Raw genomic sequence first — 22,054 nt, forward strand, 5'->3', positions numbered from 1 at the left:
TTTAACGAGCTTTTTTCCCACAACATGATTTAATTTCAGTCTGTTTAGTGTTATTTACAATATGTTCTGTGCTTTCATCAATATTCATTAAATTCCAATTTTTCGAGAATTTCATTGCTGAGTTAATCCAAAAATTTCTGTAAATGCTCTCTGAAATGTAGATTTTGTACGATACATAATATTGATAGGATCCTGACGACTAATTAAAGCATATCATATTGATAAGATCATGAACACGAATTTAAGTGTCCTTTTTTTCTTCTTTTTTTTGTATGCATTTATTAAACAGTACATTTGCATGCGAGATAATACCTCCGCAGAGGCTCTCTATATATACATCACCTGGGGTGCCAGGGGCCCCCTGGATCAGTAATGCTAATCAGCGATATAAATGAATCAGTATTTATAATTGTATTTTTTTTTAAGCGTAAATTGACTTAGATATGAAATAACAATTGATATAATATACTTATCAATATTGTATATACATTTGTAGAGCATTTATATATATTGTACAAGGTATTTGTTTTCTTCAATATGTATAATTTTTTAAGTGTAATTAGACGTAAATATGAAATAACACATTTTGATACAAGTAATAGTAAAGTAAAATAAGAGTACTATTCGTGGAGGTATCAATTGATATAAAATTCATACCTGTTCAATGAAATATTTTTAGCAAAAAATTTACAATCGGAACATAAAGTAAATGCAATGCGGCAGGACTAACAACAGCATCACAGTCCAAAATTGCCTACTGCATATATGTGAAGAGGGACAGGTCTCCCTCTTGTACATTATAATAGTACATTAATAAAGTTTATAACATTTCATTTGTCATATACTATTTGATAATTTTTCAAGAATGCTGAAATTTAACTTTACACATTTTGATTTTTTTACAGTAAGATACAATTGCATTAGCGCATTTTTTAAAAAAACAGCGCATATCTTCAGATGACACATGCGTTTAAGATTCTACGTTGTAAATTTTGCATGCTATGAATGACAAAGTGTTGTCTAAGATAAGAGTATATTTGTTGCTCGTGAAAAAAAACCCAATGACAATCAATTTCCATGTAACAACAATATTTAGTATCAGAGAAATTTTCCGCCAAAGTGGCATTGTCAAGTCACACTCGTAGATTAAATGTTTTATATTTCCTGGCGTATTGCAATTATTACAGTTCCCATTAATGTTTTTATCCCATTCACTAACCGTTAGATTCGTGGTCAACAAGTTGTGAAGTAATTTATAATTAAACTCCGATACAAATTTATCAAATAGTGATCGAATCTTGTTCTTGTAGATTACATTAAAGTAGTACTTGTCTATTTGGAATTCCTTACACCATATATTTTCCATAATAGGTTTTTGGGATTTCTTGTTTATAAGAATATTGTAGAAAAATTTAGACTTTTTATTTGAAGTATCTTCTAGCTTTCCTTCAAAATAGAAATGTGACTTAGTGAGCGAAATCGTGAAATTTATGGTTTGTAAATCAATTCTTGAAAGGTGCTACTTTATTGCATTTTTAACTATAAAGTACTCACATAAAAAATTGCTTGTTGATGCCAAGCATTCTTTTATGTCGTTTATTGTTTTGAAGCCATTCTCATTAAAGATGTCTTTTACTAGTAGTAAACCACCTTTTGTCCAACTTGAAAAAAATAGAGATTTACCCTTAAAACATATGTTTTTATTGAACCAGATATTTTGATTAGCAAAATTGGTTAATGAAATATCTTTGCATTCGTTAAAGGCCACAAGGACCTCTTTATAGAACACAGGAAGGGAGTTTAATTTAAATTCTTCGTATTTTGTAATGCTTGAATTGATCAAAAATGGAATATCAATATTATGTTTAACTACACAAGCGTTTAAGAGTGAAGATAGACTACTAAGAAGCTTTTATAGCTTTGAGTTTTGATTCAAAGTCTGTAATACCAATGCCGCCTTCATTTATGTTTCTAATTAAGGTGTTACGCTTGATGCGCTCTCGATTACCCCAAAGAAAGGAGAAAATTATTTTATTAATACTCTTTATGAAAGATTGTTCAGGGTTTTCTAAAATAGTAGCCGTGTACAAGACCTTGGAGATTAAAAGAGAATTTATAAGCTGGCATTTTCCAAAAATAGTTAATTTTCTACTTCGCCAAGAGTCAAGTATTTTTTCAAATTCCTTAAGTTTACATTACCAGTTTCGTTCATTATTTTCGGTTTTATTATGCCCCATATATATACCCAGACATTTAATTGTTTCAAAATTAATTTTTATACCTTTAAGAGTTGTTTTGCCTTCCATAGTATGTTTAAGCGCCCCTAAAGGAATACATTCCGTCTTTGATAAATTCAACTTTGTTCCTGATACAGATCCAAATTTTTTAATTATTTTGACAACATGTTCAAGGGATTCTATGTCCTTAACAGGGAAAGTACTATCATATGCATGTTGTATGCATTTAATTTCATTTCGTGTGTTGATTATTTTAAATCCATTAACACTATCAGAATTATTAATTCTTGTTGAAAAAATTTCCATTACAAATAGAAATAAAATAGCTGAGACAGGACATCCTTGTCTAATACCTCTATACATATGAAATTTTCTAGAGGTCCAACCATTGTTTTTTAAATAGAAATAAGGATTTGTATACAAATTGTGATCCATTTAACAAAATTGTCGCCGAAATTAAATTTCATCATTGACTGCAACAGAAATTCCCATTCAACAGAATCGAATGCCTTCTGAAAGTCAGCAAATAAGAGAATTCCTGATTCATTGCTTTTTTCCCAATAATCAAAAATATCTAAAATAAGTCTAGTATGTGTTCCTATATAACGTCCTTTAATATATCCAGACTGATCGGGGTTTATTAATTTGTCTATAATTTTTTTTAAACGTCGAGAAAAAACACAAGCAATAATTTTGTAATCACAATTTGTTAAACTTATGGGACGATAGTTTTGAAGTTCATCTAGTTTTCCTTTCTTATGAATCAAAGACAAAACAGAGCATTTTTGCGTATTTGTTAGTTCCTTATCCTCAAAAGATTTTATTAGCGCATCGAACATGTATTGCTTTAGGTGTTTCCAAAACATTTTATAGAACTCAACAGGCAAGCCGTCAAGTCCGGGAGATTTATTGTTCTTCATTTCAAGTACGGCCTCAGTGCATTCTTGTATTGTTGGAGCTTTATCAAAGAACTCTTTGTCTTCGTCACTTAACTTAGTGTTTATTTCTATATCCCGTAAGTAATCGCCAATCTTTTCATCTGAAATGCCCTGCGATGAAAATAAGTTCTCGTAAAATTTACATAGCTGATTTAGTATATCTCCGGTTTTGCTAAATATTTCGTCGTTAATTCATACTCTGTTTATAACATTGTGTGACTGGTGTTTATTTTCAAGCCTTAAAAAGTATGCTGTATTTTTTTCACCTTCATCCAACCATCTAGCTCTCGATCGAATTTGTGCTCCTTTAGCCTTAATTTTATAAAGATTATCAAGTTGATTTTCAAGATCTTTTTTTCGTATCATATTTATCTCGGTAAAATGCTTATATTTTCCATTTGCTCTATTTCGTTTTCTATTTCGTGTATACGTTTCTTAAAATTCTTGGACCTGTTTTTACAATACTCTATACTTATTGTTTATATTTTAAATTTTATAAGCTCCCACTTCGTTTTATGATTTGAAGTTTGCATTATATCGTCAGGTAATTTGTCAAAAAAATTGTTTATTAAGTTACAGTATGATGATTCTTTTAAGATCGAAGTATTTAATTTCCAGAAACCTTTTCCGCGCCTGTTACTGGAAATTTCACATTTAAAAATTAGAGCAAGATGATCAGTTAATCTGACCTTGGAAACGTTTGGGGGTTTGCGTAAAAACATTTTTACGGGTTTATAACAGAAGTTGTCCGTAAAAAATACATAGTCAATTCTACTTTTAGCTATATTTTCCCCATCACACCAAGTAAAACCTTTTTTCTGGGGATTTAATTCTGACCAGAGATCGATAAAAGAAAATTTAGTAATTATATCTTGCATTAATTTTGAACTCTTGTCTTTCTTGCTAGCTGTATCACAATTTAAATCACCAGTAAGAATGACATTTTCGTCGTTCGAGCTATATTGAGATATCCATTTAGAAACTTTTTTAAAGAAGTCAGACCTTAGTTTTTCGGCGTTTGGTGCATATATATTAGTAAGTGTTATAATTGTGTTATCATGTAAAATATTCAATAAAAGTATACGGCCATCATCAGATCTGTGTTGGTTAAGGATCTTAAGGGAGAATTCTTTTCTAAACAATATTGTGACACCTCTGGAATACGGAGAGTGAGAAAAACTGTGATATGAAGAACCTAACCATCTAGCATTATAGTTAGCCTCCTTATGTGATGCAAAATGTGTTTCTTGCAAAACGGCAATGTCGCAATCTGTGTCCTTCAGCCATTCATACAATATTAATCTTTTGTTAGAATCGTTTAACCCTCTACAGTTAAGTGATAGAAATTTCATACTAGACATTGTAGACAAATAAGAAATGAACAATTATCAAGTGAAAAATGTAGATAAAAAAAAACAAAAAACAAAACAAAAAAAATAAGCAAAGAATATGTTGGATAGGATAGTCAATAAATTTGATAACATTTACCCTCAGTAGCTGTCAATCTCATTCTGGCGTCTCTTGCGCTGATGCCGGGGTTGTGACCACGCGTGCGGTCTAGCTCTGCATTTTTCAGCACATTGCTTGATAATTCTTCCAAGGAGTGTCCTTGAACCCAAGATTGTGTTAAAATCACGAAAAATGGATGCCCAAGAATATTGATAAAACCACAGCATATAGCCAGGGAGGACTACACAAATGTTTTTCAATACTGCTTCTCATTAATATCAGATTTAACTGTACATCAATACAGCATAAACTACTCCCGCTAAGGCGAGATTCCTTCAAGTCTAAAATTTTACGGGCCAATTTATTTCCTTGTAACTAAACAAAAGAATAACAAATTATACTTTTAATTTCAATAAAAAATTCAGATGATGTTTCAAATCATTTAATAATGAAAAAAATCAGGAAATCTGTGATATTCTAAAATGTACATCATGCAGTTATCAAAATTTCATTTTGTTTAAAAAAATGGAAATAATAAAATGTGACTATAAAGCTTGCAAGACGCAAACATTAAAAAAAAATAGTTTGGTACACGTTTACCTCTGAGTAATGCACACAGGATACTAAAAGGTTAAAATGACGAGTTTTATTATGACGTCACAAAAGTTGAACGCTGTTAACTGCAACGTCACAAGCGAAAATCAAAGTTCACACTTGCGGCTTTTACTGTGGTTCTTCCATTAATATGAACTTACCCTTAGGATAAGATAGGAATTTTAAGGTATAAATCACATTTGCAGTCAAGGCATGAAGTTAAAATAATGTAAATATAAGCATTAAATCAAGATTTTTTTAAATATACAGTCTCATAACTGCAGCGATGCTTGCATACAAATTTTCGTAACGCGCTAACGCGTTACTCAATTTGTATGAACACACCGCTGCAGTTATGAGACTGTATACTTCAAAAAGTCATGATTCAATGCTCTATTGCCTTTAATTTTAAAACGTGATCTCTTTAGCTACAAACTATTTTTAGCAAAGAAAAAGTCTATATATTTTACCTTTTCAATTTGGACATTTTCCTATATTCTTTTATAGAGCTCTTCTTTTAAAGGAGTGCAATATTGTCTTAGAATGGCCACGACAATCTAATCCTCTTAAAATTACAAAATATTTACAGTGAGGGAAAGATAGAAATTAGTTTGTCACTAAAACTGTATTACAAGATCTTATTCATAAAAGCAGACAAGTACGTTTCTGGGGATTGATACCGTAAAATATATATCTTAAAAACTTTAATAACTTGCACGCAACCAAAAATATTTTATTTGTTTGCAAATTATTATTGCAGACTTGTTTTCATGATACTTAAAATGTTAGAGAAAAACTCATGACATTAAAACTGCCATTTTAATAAAGTAATGCTGAATTAGCTTTATAGACACCACCTGTGCACCCTAAGAATGCCTCTTTCATGGTATTTTAAAGCTGAACGAGAAGGAGTATTGCCGGGTCCGCCATATCAGACTGTAGAGGTTTGTTGTTTTTTGCATAAGTATCAAATTAATTCATGGACTTTTATATATGCAAATTCATTGTTTGTGGGAAACGTACAAACAATATATTTTCGAAATCATTTAAATAGTACTTAATAATGTATATCTGAGATTTCTAGCAAGGACATGGAATTTGTGTTTATTTATTGTACATTTGAAAAAAAAAAATATTGAATCCATGCTTGATAATTGTGTATTCATATGCAGCGATTGTATGATTATGATGAAAAAAAAAAGCAAACTCTCTTCAAAAATTACAAATTAGCGCAATGATATAAAAGGCCTTATTTTTAAATTAGGTTAGAAAAACGAAAGTAGGCCAAGGGCCTGTTTTACAAAACTCTTTTGACTAATGTAAGATCCGTCTTTAGCTCAAAATGTGTTAAATAATCTCATTGTAGCTGTTTTACAAAAATACTCTATTTTCAAGATTTGTTTTAATCTTAAGACTACTAGACACATGAAATAAGTTCAACCTTAACATGGCAACTTATATTTTGTTTCGACACAGAAGGCCGAGTCTTTTTACGCAATATTATAATTCACCTGAGCCAAAGGTACAGAAATACCAAAAAAATATGTTACTTGAATATTATGGTAATGCGACTGATTTAGAGTCTTAGGCATCAATGTTTACTCTTAATTCCTAATTTTTAATTCTCCACGTCCAATTTCGCTTCTTTTTTGTCAATTATTCTTAACACTTCTTAAGTGGTAAAATCCCTTTCATTTGAAATTCTATATGATCTCACCATGCGAGCTCTATTACAGTTTAGTAACCAGTACGTCATTCAGATGAATTGAAGGAATACGGTGATCTTCCCCAAACATGCATATTGTATTCAATAAAGTGGAGTAAAAGTTTTTTAACTGTAAAAGGGGATAATATTGCTATTAATGAAGTACAGTGATATTGAATACCACGAGCTGGCCAAACTAAAAAATGGTATGTTAAAAAACATGTTGGTGTATGGATATTTGGAGCTGTTACAGGTAAATAACATTTGTAGTAATTTAAACTAAATAAATCGGTTTTTTTCTAAATAAAAGCATTGCACAAACAATAAAATATTTCTAAAAATGCCCCCTAAAAACCCCCGCTATAATAAAGTTCAAATGCCGCTTGGCTACCTAAATTATGTTATTTCTATTCATTATGGGGACTGCTCCCTCTCCACCCCCGTAAATTCTCGTAAAATTAATATTCTGGCCTAAACATTCGCCGACTTTCACCAGGGACGTATATACTATATATACATCCCTGCTTTCTCATTCTCGCTTCAACAATCAAAATGGTGGCGCCTATAATTGTTGATTCGTTTCTAAGTATTTTAGTTAACCTTATCTGTAATTTAACACTGCTATAACCTTTATTAGTGGTCTTTAGAACAAAATAAGCGCTGGTATTTTTATAGTCCCTTGGACAATTTTGACTATTTATTTCTCCTTACAATGTACATAATCTCCCCAAAATGATTTAATTTCAGTTTGTTGAGCGTGGTTTCATCAATATTTATGGAATATAATTTTCATGGATTTTGTCGTTGAGGTAATCCGCAAACTTAAGAGGGTTAGATGGTCTTTTTGGATATAAATACCTCTTTTATAGATGAAGATCTGTATAAAGATGTTAGCGTAGGAAAAAAGTCTCTTAGATGAAGATCTGAATAAATATATAGGAAAATAATCTATTTTAAAGCCATTTTTTTTATATACCCAGTAATAGCTAATTGCCCAAAATATAATACTTAAGATTTTAAGCCAGATGGTTTTGTTGACAATCCAGCCTCCTTAAATGCCTATTGAAATGCAATTTATTGATAAGATCATTACGACGATTTGTTGTGCCCTTTTATAAGTAATTTCGTTAAAATTATGAAAATTGATACCTGTGTTTATTGATGAAACTACAGCATATTTCCGGGAAGAAAAACGCGATTGATCTTTAATACCGCTTCTGATTAGTATCAGCATTAATTGTGAGCTTATGATAAAACTGTACATTAGTTAAAACTTCCTCGGGATCTATGTTTTGTATTTTCCATTAAGCTAAAATAAAGTATGTCCCAAGATATTTTGTCGTCTAATTTCTTAAATTACTCGATATTTATAAATACCTCTTGATTCAAACGATTTTCATTCAATAGTATGAACAAATTGCGAGATTTCCCCTTTGAAATGCAACCTCTAGCTTGTCAGGTTTCGATACAAGGCTAAAAATAAAAAGTGTATGGGGATTTTCCATTGCTAAAGAGGGGAAGGTACCTGAATGATAACGTTGAGGTGCGAAGTATTCAGAGTGACTTCAGAATGAAGAAAGATGTCACATTGCCCATTATAAATCTCGGTAGGAAATCTGTTTTCGTTCCTGTGATTTTTTTCGAGGGAAAAATGATAATATGTGAATGAAGTTATCATGAAAAAGTTCCCTTTCATCGATTTCTATTGCACTTCTTTCACAGGAATGTATATTTTTTTAAATTTAAATTCGGCCAAATGTGCATAATAAATATCTTGGGACAGACTAGAGATTAAAATAATGAAATAATTCATAAGTTAAAAAATTTTAGCACATCAAACAAACCCTAAATAGGGTTTTTTTTAAGTTCGCTTTGAACTTGACTCGAAATTGATGCACTGTTATTTTACCGGTGTTGTACAGCAGTTTTTCCCCATAGTAGCTTTCCCCCCCGGAAAACCTACTATATAGTAAACTTTCCCCCTGGGGGGAAAAGCTACTATACAGTAGCTTTTCCCCCATAGTAGGGTTTCTCCCTCACGTTTTTGGTTCAGATTTTATAAAAAATATTTATGGAAATCCAGTAAGTATTAAAATCAATGTTTCTACACTCCCAGGTTACATACATGTATATCTGCATTCATCTTTAAAGGTTAAGGTTCGTTTTGCCGATTTATTATTTTTATAGACAATACTGAAAGTTGAACATGTGTGTAATGGAATTACACATAGAACTTAATTAAGGTAATTTATTGAAAAAGGTTTTACAAGTTATACACTTATGTGCATAATTATGTGTTCTGAAATTGTATTAAACGAGAATGTTTTAAGAATTTCTTTATAAATCTATCAGACTGTTTATCTGTTTGTGAAAATTTCATCCAGGCTAAACTTCTTTTTTAGAGAAATTTTGTTTCCGATGGATGTTTCAGAGCCTGATTTTTAAAATCCTATTATAATAATTATAGTGCATATTCTTTTGGGTCCAATGTCTCATAAACTAGAGATGACCATATCACCATATTTTTATTGTGGCAGTGGTTTACCACTTGAAGATGACTCTGAAAATTTCAGCTCTCAGGGTAGAGGCCCTTGATGTTTCAGGGCCCGATGATTAAAACCCCATTATAATGATTGAATAGTGTTCTATAAGTGGGGACCCGAATCTCAAATTCTAGAGATGACCAATTAACCATATTTTCACAGTGATAGTGGTATACCACTAGTAGATGACACCGAAAATTTAAGCCCCCATGCAGGGTAGGAGCCTTTGTTGTTTTCGAGCCCGATGTTTGAAATCCAATTACATGTATAAAGAATATGTATTTTTTAGGGCCCCATATCTCAAAAACTATAGATGACAACATGAACATATTTTTACGGTCATTTAAAAGTAAAAACATCATTTAAAAATACACAATCACTCATATATTTCTTTATCAAAATGATTGAAAATTACGTTTAATTCTGCTGCTTTTATTTTAATTTACGGACAAATTTTTTTAAAAAGGTACGCAGCTAAAATTCATTATTCTTCAAAACATTTAATCAATTCATAAGATGACTAATGATATAATAAATAATTAGATAAATAAATCAATGAATTTTTATTCATAAAAGGAGAAACCGAAAATCAAAAATAAATAACCAACCTAAGCGCATATATACGACTTTTTTACTTGTTAGTTGATTAGAAGAACAAGCTTATATTTAAAAAAAAAGTCAGCTCATCACAATATATGTGTTGGTTGTTTTTTGTTTTTTGTTGTTTTTTTTTTAATTACCCTTGTTTAATTGTTCGAAGAAATAATATGGTACACAAGTAAATCTTTATTGCAAAAATATGAAACAAATAGTATAATTTTTTTAGGTAATTGAATCGTATATATTGATTTATATAGCATCGTTTTCAAAATTGTTTATTTATAAATCACGTTGCAAACTTAAAAGTGAAAAAATTAGCAAATAGTGAGTGACAATATAAACATATAGTTAGTCCAGGCTCCATTTCACATTTTCCAAAGTAACCAGCAAAGATACCGACATTGTTCTGGTTGTGAAGACATTTCATTGTTTTTTAAAATGTTAACATCATAATATCACGTGTTTCGTAGAAATGTGCTTAAAATATGAATATGCGTAACTTTAAAACGAAATGGTAAACACTAACTTTACACATGCTTTTAATACATAATTAAAATACCCCTTAACCATGATTTAGAACCCCATCAATCAAAGTAAAACTAAAACATTTCAGTTTCTCATCATATCATTGCATCCTGTCTCCCGTTTGATATTTAGAAGAAGAAATATATAATTGTTTTTAAGATCGTCAATTCTAACGGTATTAATTTAAAATTGATAGCCTTTTGGACGAAGGGAGTAATACATTTCCACTTTCTATTCCATTCCTCTACAAAATTAAGTCAAGATTGGTCAGTTAGTTCCCTGGGAGAAGCATTGATGGTAATACATTGGAAAATTAAATTTCCAAACCGGCGTATTTTCACTCAAATGTGTTCTCACGTGTTCATAACGTCGAGGTCAAAACTGTAGATAAGCATCGATTAGATGAATTAGATTCGAGGTATTCCGAAATCCGTGTATAAGGTGTTCCCAAAAGGGGTGAGAACAGGTGAAATAAACGATGATGACACATGCATGTTATGAATGCGCATGCCTTAGTTCATATTTGGGGTTGAAAAACCATGTATTTTATTCTATGTATTAATAAATGCCATACATATCCTTTTTTGTGAGAAATTAATATCATATCAGTTATTGCAAATTATTGTCACAAATGGTCCGCAATAAACATGGCCGGGAAGTAAAAATGGGGGAAAATCCACTATATAGTAGGCTTTCCGTGGGGGGTAATCTGGCTATAAAAAGGGGGAACTCCCACTATATAGTCAGCTTTCCGTGGGGGGAAAACTGCTATATAGCCATTTTTCCGGGGGGAAGAACTGCTATATAGCCATTTTCCGGGGGGAAATATGGCTAGGGGGAAAAGGCACTATATAACACCGGATGGGTTTAAAATCATGTCTTTTTCTTTATCTTTTAGCATAAAGTTGTAACAGGTTTCAGTCGTTTCTGCTATTGCCTTGTTGATTCCTTTTTGTAACGTTTCTCTAACCTAAGATCGAAAGATTGAAAGTGTTTCTATATAAAAGATAAAAATAACTTAATGTAATGATATTTAATAATGTTGTTCGTAATGAAAGTACTGTATGAAAACAAACAACACATTGCAATAATTCGTAAAGATGTACATGTGTTTGCAGTTCGATTTTCGCTTTGACTCTTCGCTAAGGGTTTCCTATAATATATGATTTTAATTCTAGAAATGTTATATGTGTCTACCCTGTAATATTTCATTACATGTACCTGTTCACAATCACACTCCAGCATCTCGATCGTTTTGCAGTGAGCTTCTATCAACTCCATTTCAAATGTTTCACCCTTTCCGGAGGAGTCGACGTCAAGAGTTGCTTTTAAAATTGTGGATACCTTTTCTAAAATGCATTGAATGAATCTGCAAATAGAATTTGAATCTTTTTTCATCCAACTTCAAAACAAATTTGTTTTATTTCTTAATGTTATCTTGTACATGTAAAACAGTACAAGTATTTGTCAGTATCAATATAATTTCATTATATTAAATTGATACAACATTGGTTATTAATTACCTCAATTAGTTCATTTAAATGATTTTAACTCTTTAATTTATCAAGATTGATGACGATTTCTTATAATATACTCGTACATCTACTAAGAATGACATCTCAACGAAACAGAAGAAAACTGCTGCCATTTAGCTGCCATTTATGGATTTCTGCATGAAATTCAGAAAAAATATTTAAATTGTGAAGCTGTAATATTTTGAATTTGTTCATTCCTTGGTAAAAGTGTAGAGCTAAGAAACCATTTCTTTAATTTCAAGGTACAACTATTGGGAGATTTGTTGACTAACCAGCCTCATTAATTGTACCAGCTCTTAACAGTCATGTGACATGATATTAGGTATTTTTTGCCATTGTGGAATAGTATTAGGGTAAATTTAATCCCTACAATTCAAGTATGCATTTTAGTAAATTAACATTGACGTAAAATTGATTTTGAAAAAGCTTTTGATTCTATCTCTTGGTCATTTTTTTTATAAAGTCTTGAATAATTTTGGTAATTATATAATCCAGTGGGTTCAAATACTGAACACAACTTTTAAGGCTTCAGGATTGCAAAGTGGCTTTTTATCTAATTACCTCTCTACCGAAAGAGGTTGTAGACAGAGACCCTATTGCTCCCTACTTCTTATTCCTCCTCTGTGCTGAAATACTTTCAATTCTAATTAAACAACATAATAAATCAAAGTACTGAAAGTACTGAAAAGCGCTAACCTAGCTTGGTTCTTAGAAAATGTACTGTGTGCAAGCGTAGGCGGAAATGAGCCTTATTGAAATTTTGGTTTATTTTTGATGAATATCAATTTAAAGTATCGAAGGCCAGATTTCTTTAAATATATGTTACTTTCTGAAGATGATGTGTTCGATGTATTCATTCGCAGTAATATAACAAAACTACGAATTCGCAAAAAGATATGTTAAAATCACAAATTATACCTTTTGAACAGTAATTTATCACAGTTTTAGACATTTTCTTGCAAAGAATCGATTTTATTTTTCTATATTTTAGCTTCTGAATACGCACGATATTTTTTCATCACTGCGTAGCATCCCGTGCTGATGTACGTAAGCCCCGCAAACCAATCGTATCTACTCGGCCATTTCCGTCACCCAGATAACTGGTTCCCTATACCTCTTACCAGTTTAAATGATGTATATTTCTACTCATAGATGCAGTTATTCCTTGCACCGGAAATAGAAGTCTAACGACAATAAAGCGCTGAGCTATGCTTAGCGCTTTAAAAAGGGTACTACAATAGGCAGCAAAAAACATAAAATTAGTCAATATGCAGATGACACATCTCTTATTTTGGATGGTTCACCTACTCATTATCTGCATCTTTACTCTTGACTTTTATTCAAATATATCTGGATTAAGAAATAAAGTACGAGTTTTCGTGAATGTTGCAGATTAACCTCCGAGGTCGAGAAATGTTGTATTGAAATATAAAAGCCAAGGCATTTATTACTAAAGGTGTTATTCCCAAAAATATAACTATGTTGAAGAAAACTTTTTATTTTGGTATAATAGCCACCCCAGAGTTGGTATGAAAATAATGTTTATAAAAATTTGGTACAAAAAGGTGTAAAGGTCATCAATGACTTTTTAAATGAAAATGACATTTTTTGTCACATGTAAGATTTCAACAAAATTTTGATTTGCATATTTGTATAATGCAATACAACAGTGTAGTTAGTGCTATATCAACATAACTTAAATCCCTTTTACATGTACATAAATGTTTATTTAAAATATCTTTTATTCCATATTTACCATTATATAACACACTTTTTCTTTTGCAAAACAAAGGTACAATGCACATCTACGAAAAACTTACTGCATGTGAAATTACTTAACCGGAATACTATAGTGGAATAATTCAGAATTGGTACATTATGGAATGGAAGTTTGTGTTTATGATGCTTTCAATGTATGGTTTGAGACAATTAACAACTCATCTACTCAATGGTTAAAATACAGATTACTTCACAGAATCCTTCCTGTAAATTACTATTTGAAAATAATCAATGTTATATCTTCTGATTGCTGTTCCTTTTGTGAACGTAAAAACAATCCAACATGTTTTTGTAACCTGTGAACAAATATCAACAATTTGGTGCAACCTAAGTATGCATATTTAGCAATCAAATTCTTTACGAATTGGTGTCAGTGTTATTAATATATTGTAGAGGGAATTTCCAATGTCAAAAGACAATAAAGTTGTAAACTTTATAATTTTGCATTCAAAATAATATCTATTTTGCTGTCATAAAAAGATACACTGCCTAGTCTACTGTTATTTTATTTATATAACAAATACATTATTTTTCATGTCACAAATTTGAAATGCAAAAGTTTACAAACAACTGGTTCGTAAGGAAACATATTTTTGATACCATTTACCCCGACCCCTATTTATTTTTCATGTTTTTTCTTCTTTGTCTTTTATTATGTGCCCCCCCCCCCCCTTCGAAGAAGGGAGTGCATACTGCTTTGCTGCTGTCTGTCGGTCGGTCCACTAACAGTTTATGTTCATTTTCTTCGCATTGGACGTAGAAAAATTCCAGTTATTAGCAGTTTCCGCTCATTTTTTTCGCAGAGGATGAATATATTGGAATGAAATTTGGTATACAAGTTTATCATGATAATATCTAGGTCGAGTTTGATATTGGGTATGTTCGAGCAATTTTCGACAGAGTTATGGCCCTTGGACGTAGAAAAATCCCAGTTATTTGCAGTTTCTGCTCATTTTCTTCGCAGAGGGTGCACACATTGATAGGAAATTTGGTATACAGGTTTATCTACATAATTATATAATATCTAGATCAAGTTTGATTTTGGGTATGATAGATCAATTTTCGATAGAGTTATACCCCTTGGACTTAGAAAAATTCCAGTTATTTGCAATTTACGTTCATTTTCTTTGTGGATGTTTCCAAGGGAGGGGGCATAAGTGTTTCACAAACATCTCTTGTTATTATTTTCCATTATTAACCAAGCAACCACTGAGCATGAATGTGTGAGTGGATAAACCAAAAAATTGCTTTGAATTATACTACTAAAATGTTTTATCTATATGAATAAAAAAAAATCATCATCATAAAAAATATTTTTTTGAATTAATAGTTTACTTTTGAAAAATTGTTATATATATTTATGATAAAGCCGATTTAAGAAGATTCTTTCTATATTTGTCTGAACCAAGATTTAGATGTTGATTTTTCCGTTTGAATGGACATGCTATGTTAATATTGCATTATTGTATCTAACACAATAAAAAAAAACATCATTGTGAAGTAAAATGATTTGAAAATAGTGTAAGATGCCTTTTATATTTAACAGATTTTCGTTTCAATACGAATCCACTGGGGTTTAAATGGTTGATATATATTTTTTTTAAATGAATGGTACCATATGAATGAAACAAATAATCAAATATAATCCTATCCTTCAAACGCGTTAGAAAAAAGGAGGGGGGGGGGGGGCTGATTACGATTACACATTAGCATTTCATATGTATAAGGACAATGTGGCAACAATAACAACACTGTATTTTTATTGTACATTGATTAACAATTCAGTGTTTTTACAAATTCAAAGCGCAGAAGCATTAATTCCTAATCACGTTTGAACATTTGTAAAAAAAAAAAATACAGTCACTAGATTTTTATACTGCACTCTCTTCACCAGTACATAAAAGTTAAAATAATTACCCTATCTTCAACAATATTCAAAACCAGTCCGTCAAATATTCATCACTTTGAATCAAACATTCATCCGAGTTTCAGACAATTCTTTTTTCAATATTTGGCCATTAAAATTTTATACAAACCTGTTTATGCTTTTTATACTATAACATTGTGTCTTTAACTGCTTCTGTTTGATTTCTAGATACGCGAATAAATTTTCTCATTACCTGTTAAATTATTTCTATTCAAAACTACTAAAAATATTTTATTTCATATGTTGTCTCAATTTCGTTTAATTTCGTGTTTATACAAGTAAAATACATGACAAAAAAATTCTCAATCACAATGTGATACAATATACGCAATGAACAGAAATCATAAAATCTTATGAGTAACATGGATTGGTATTACAATACATATTGGTGTATGCGGCTTCATGTTTACCCAATTTTTTCACATTTTGTGAAACTCAAAGAAAAAACCCGTTAACCTGGTTATTAAAGAAGTTCTATTTCCAAAAGTTTTTCGTAACATTACATGTATGCTGAATTTTTTTGCCCATTAATTTATTTTTAAATTAATTTCTTTGATTAGTCCTCATAGTGGACAGGCATCGATATCAATCCAAGTTTATACATTGTTACGGGAAATATGCATGTAGGTAGACTTGAACACTAAGAACACTAGTGTAATATTCATGTTTCTTAAGAACATGTAGAAGAACAACCAACTCCGTGCTGCACGTTTTACTAACTAGTTTATTCCCGGAAGTCCCATAGTACAGGTTACAAAAATGTAAATAAATGAAAACCTGATAAAAACGGAATTTACAAATAACATTACATCTTTCCCCTTAATAAATTTTGCATTATGATTTAAAAAGTCTTTTTTTTTTCATATAGAGAATTTCACTTACAGTATCATTATAGACACAATTGAAAGAAATAGATATATAACATATTTACATATATATGTACAAATATTCACTGATCATTTACCGGTATACATATCTCATCATGTGCACATCAAGGTAGACTGCCTTGATTGCAATTATATAAGTAAGGGATTATTCTGCCCCATCACACATATTCACTAAGATATTTCGGACGACGCACTTCTCGGCCTGCACGCGTTTTGTACGGTTGCACTTGCTGAACAATGTCTGGACTTCTCGCGTCTTCAACTTCTGTAGTGTCCGGGTTTCCAGCTTCTGTATTACTTGTTTCTTTTTCTCTCACTGTCTCTTCGTCTTCGTCATCAAGTTCAACAATAGGTTCTTTAAAACTGGTTTCTTTTGACTGTATGATGTCTCTTCGATTTCTTCTAAATTGATCTCCATTCTGATCTTGTACGTTGTATGATCTGGTATGGACTTGATCCCTGACATATCCGGGTTGCCACTGTCCTCTGTGTCTGAATCTAACTCTTTGTCCTGGCGACAAACTTGACAGTTTTCGGCTTCCAACATCGAAATAAGTTTTCTGACGATTCTGGGTAATTTACCTCTTCTGCCTGGTAATGTAATCTGGCACTACTTTTGGTTTCAGTTGATTTTTGGTTACTGGTAATATTGATCTAAGTTGTCGGCTCATGAGTAGTTTTGCCGGAGATTCAACATCTGTTGGCGTGTTCCGGTATTCTAGTAAACTGATATATGGATCCTTTCCATCTATCCTTGCTTTTTCTAACATTCTCTTCACGGTTTGAACGGTTTTCTCCGCAAGACCATTTCCTTGTGGGTTATATGGACTCGACGTTTTGTGTTCGAAACACCAACTTCTGGAGAAATCTTTGAATTCCTTGGAAGTATATTGAGGACCATTATCGCTTCGCATTTCATAAGGAATGCCATGACGGGCAAACATGGACTTCATATGTGTGATCACGGTTTTGCTCCTAGTGTTCTCAAGCTTGACTACTTCAATAAACTTGGAATAATAATCCACAACGATCAAATAATCCTCATTGTTCAACGTGAACAAATCTGAACCAAGCACTTGCCATGGACCTTCTGGTACTGGCGTAGGATTTAACGGCTCTTTTGGATTCTTGTTTCTCATATCTGTACATGTATGACATTTGGCAATCATGTCGGTTATATCTAGATTCCTACCAATCCAGTAAACCACAGTTCTTGCACGAGCTTTAGTCTTCTCTATTCCAAGATGACTAACATGTAGATATCTCAAAATTTCGGGTTGTAATACTTCTGGAATAACAATTCTTTCATTCATCAATAACAAACTGTCTACACATGTAAGTTCTGATCTTAACTTCCAGTACTCTTGTAATGGTGTCCGTAGCTGATTTTTGTTTTCAGGCCAACCACTTTTAACAAGACGAATATCTTCACTTAGAATAGCATCATTTGCTGTTTCTTTTTTGATGTCTTGAAGTATGTTTCTAGAAATGGGAATGCTTGGTATAAACACAAAATGAACATAAGTTTCAATTTCCTCGCAAATTTCTTCTTTTTGTTGCTTTGTCGGAGGTAAATGAGCCCGATATAGAGTATCAGCAATGATCAACTGTTTTCCTGGAACATACTTGAAGTTGAAATCGTAATTCTGTAAACGAAGTAAGAGTCTTTGTAGCCTTGGAGGAGTTTGGACTATTGATTTCCTTAGAATATTTTCCAATGGTTTGTGATCATTCTCAACAATGACATTGACACCATAGGTATACTGGTGGAATCTCTCTAAACCGAATGTAACAGCTAACAGTTCTTTTTCGATTTGTGCATATCGCTTCTCAGTCTCTGTCAATGATCTAGATGCATATGCAATTGGTCTTTCATCTTGCGTGATCACAGCACCTAAACCACACTTTGAAGCATCAACACTAACACATACTGGTTTTTTAACATCGAAGAAAGTCAGAATTGGTTCACGAGATAAAATGTCTTTGATAGTTTCGAATGCATCCTGTTGAGGTTTTTCCCATGTAAACAACACATCACTCCTGAGTAAAGATCTGATAGGCTCGTTAATCGCTGACATATTAGGAACAAATTTGGCAAGATAGTTCACAGTTCCTAAAAGACGTTCGACTCCTTTCTTGTCAGTTGGAGGTGGCATTTTAAGAATGGCTTCTATTTTCGTAGGATCAGGTCTCACTCCATTTTTCGAAATCACATGTCCTATGTATTGAATTTCAGATTGATTGAAAAGACATTTGTCCTTATTTAGAGTAAGGTTGATCTCTTGGCATCGCTGTAACACTGCTCTGAGTCTTCTATTGTGCTCCTCTTCATTTCTCCCCCATATTAGTATATCATCAATGTCAACTTCTACACCATCAATATTGTCAAAGTGTTGTGCAATTCTCTTTTGGAATACTTCCTGTGCACTTTTGATACCAAAAGGCATACGACAGAAACAATATCTTCCAAATGGTGAATGAAACGTAGTGAGGAGTTGACTAGCTTCATCGAGGGGTATTTGCCAGTATCCACTATTGGCATCGAGTTTACTGAACACAGTAGCTCCAGACAGTCTTGATGTAATTTCTTCAATAGTAGGTAACTGAAAATGTTCCCGCTTGATCGCTTTGTTTAAATCTCTTGGATCTAAACACACACGAAGTTTCCCCGTTTTGACTTTTTCTGCAATGACGAGAGAATTCACCCAATCAGTAGGTTGATCGACTTTTTTAATAACTCCTTTTGATTCCATGTTGTCCAGGGTTTTCTTCAGTTCATCACGGAAAGCTGCTGGTATTTGCCTTGGACTGTGTATGACAGGTTTAATTTTGTCATCAATACATATCGTATAAGGTTCTTTCAATCATCCAAGTCCAGAAAACACACTTGTGTATTCATCAACAGGAGAGAAGCACTGTGATATTCCTGTTGTTAAGGTAACTTTTATAAATCCTAGTTCACAACAGGATTTGTATCCTAGTATGGGTGGTTGATTTCCAGTAGTAACATAGAACTCTAACTGTTGATCTTTGTATGGAAGTACACATTTTCCTGCTACTGGTATGGAATCCCCCGAATAACTGGTAAGTCTTACACTAGTATCAACGAGTGGTTCTCCTGTCTGAATTTTTTCGTAGATTTTATCTGTGAGGATATTTACTTGTGATCCAGTGTCCAACTTGAACTTCACTATTTTATTATTGATCTTTAGGTTCACATATATTTCATCTTTGTTATTTTCGCTTGAGATCGATCCGATGAAAAAATCTTCTCTTTGTTCGTCTTGCAAATCTTCATCTCCGTTTAGATCGTTTGCATGAATAGCTTTAGTCTTGCACATTGCTGCGAAGTGATTTTTCCAATGACACTTGCTACATCTTTTCCCAAATGCCGGACAATGTCCTCGACTATGACTTTTCCCACATTTACCACATGTGAATGTTGATCTCGAATTGTAATTTGGACCACTGTATTTCTGTTTTCCAGATGTTTGTTGATTACCGGTTCCAGTAGTTTTTTGGAATGTATGTCTATTTCCTGTAGACGGTTTCACCGACTGTCTGTTTCTGTCACACTTGACAACACTGATCTGTTCTTCTTGTTGTAAGTCTTTCATCCTGCTCTGTGATTCTTCATTTGCACGACATATGCTTAATGCTTTGATGAGTGTAAGTTCATTGTCTCTAAGAAGTCTCTCTTTCACTTTCTCGGAGTGTACACCACACACAATTCTATCTCGTAACATCTCATCTTCTAATGTGTCAAATCTACAGTTCTTAGATATGATTCTTAAATCAGTAACATACTGGTCTATAGTTTCTGTTTTCCCTTGGACCCTAGTATGAAATCTATGTCTCCACACTGTTATATTTTCTCTCGGAGTGCAGTACTCTTTAAACTTTTGGAAAAGTACATCTACTTTATCTCTATCTTCTTCAACTATTGTCATAGTATTGAAAATTTCTCTACCTTCTTGACCGATAATGTACAGGAAAGCACTGCATTTCTCTGCGTCGGTTCTGCCATTCATAGCGATGGTTAAGTATAATTTCATGGTTTGCTCCCATTTTCTCCATCTTTCAGGTAAATTTCCATCTGTCGTGGAAAAATCCAATTCTGGTGGTGGACGAATATGTTCCATTATGGTATAATTACTATAGTTTCTTCTGACACCATGTAATATTCATGTTTCTTAAGAACATGTCGAAGAACAACCAACTCCGTGCTGCACGTTTTACTAACTAGTTTATTCCCGGAAGTCCCATAGTACAGGTTACAAAAATGTAAATAAATGAAAACCTGTTAAAAACGGAATTTACAAATAACATTACAACTAGTACTATTACATGAAGAGTGTTGTTTTAGATCAAAACTTGTATAAAAGTTCTTTATGTATTCAAGTTTTATAATTGTAAAACATTGATGCAAGATTAGGACATTTTATACGCGCTTGTAGGCTTGTGTCGTAGATACTTATCACTAGCCAACGAGTGTACAAGCAACTAAGAAGACACGAGATACTGAAAACAAATATAATTGATTACCACTTATCTTCGATAAATGTGGTGTAAATTAAAAGTTATATTGTGGATGTTTTATGAGTTAAAGTTATTGCTATGTTTCTTTATTTTAATTATGTGTAGTTATTGGACAGTTTTTGTTAATAATTAACTGTCAATTTGTAATAACTAAAATGTGTATTTCGCTTAAATCCAATCGGTACTAACACGTACATGTATATTAGTTTTATTTTATGGTACAACAAAAATTATCGTTTTGTTATAATAAATACAAAGAAATGTGATGATAACGAACAGTATTTAATATCCAAAGATCAATTGAAAAATGGAAAACAGAAGCAGAGCAAACACAGACCACTACAAAAGTTAGAGGTAACATCCATAGAGAAGAAAACATCCTCTGCCGACCGGTCACACCCGTCGCGTGACCTTTTCATAATCGGGAAAGACGGAAAATCTGTCCAATGTTTGGTGAATAATAATGGTCTAACAATAAGAATAAAACGTCCGCCAGCTTTCGACCTATAGCGACAGATTGTATTTGCTGACAAACAAAACATAAAAGACAACATAAACGTAAAAGAGTATTGCACATGATTCAAACACAACACCATCCTCTCTCTCTCTCTCTCTCTCTCTCTCTCTCTCTCTCTCTCTCTCTCCGATTAAACAATATAATAGCATGATGTAAGTAGTTCATACCTATCTGCCATACCGATATTGATGCAAGATTTGAATGGGACGATCGCAAGGCATTATCCATAGACGGAAGGGCGTTTGTGACCTATCTATTAGGACAAATAGGAAAAACACG

The 22,054-nt window shown here is 32.3% G+C and overlaps 1 protein-coding gene across 1 annotated transcript; it reads right to left on the reverse strand.

Annotated features, from left to right (window-relative positions):
* Positions 1-19,583: 19,583 nt before the first annotated feature.
* Positions 19,584-20,861, reverse strand: LOC117685107 (uncharacterized). The gene has a single exon (XM_034459379.2). It carries the CDS (start codon positions 20,859-20,861, stop codon positions 19,584-19,586), a length of 1,278 nt encoding a protein of 425 aa, XP_034315270.2.
* Positions 20,862-22,054: the final 1,193 nt, after the last annotated feature.

The sequence above is a fragment of the Magallana gigas genome, chromosome 1 (genome assembly GCF_963853765.1).
Source record: "Magallana gigas chromosome 1, xbMagGiga1.1, whole genome shotgun sequence".
In the NCBI taxonomy this organism is placed as follows: Eukaryota; Metazoa; Mollusca; class Bivalvia; order Ostreida; family Ostreidae; genus Magallana; species Magallana gigas.

Excerpts from the sequence above, each read along its gene's own strand:
- LOC117685107 (XM_034459379.2), bottom strand. The coding sequence starts at position 20,861 with ATGGAACATATTCGTCCACCACCAGAATTGGATTTTTCCACGACAGAT.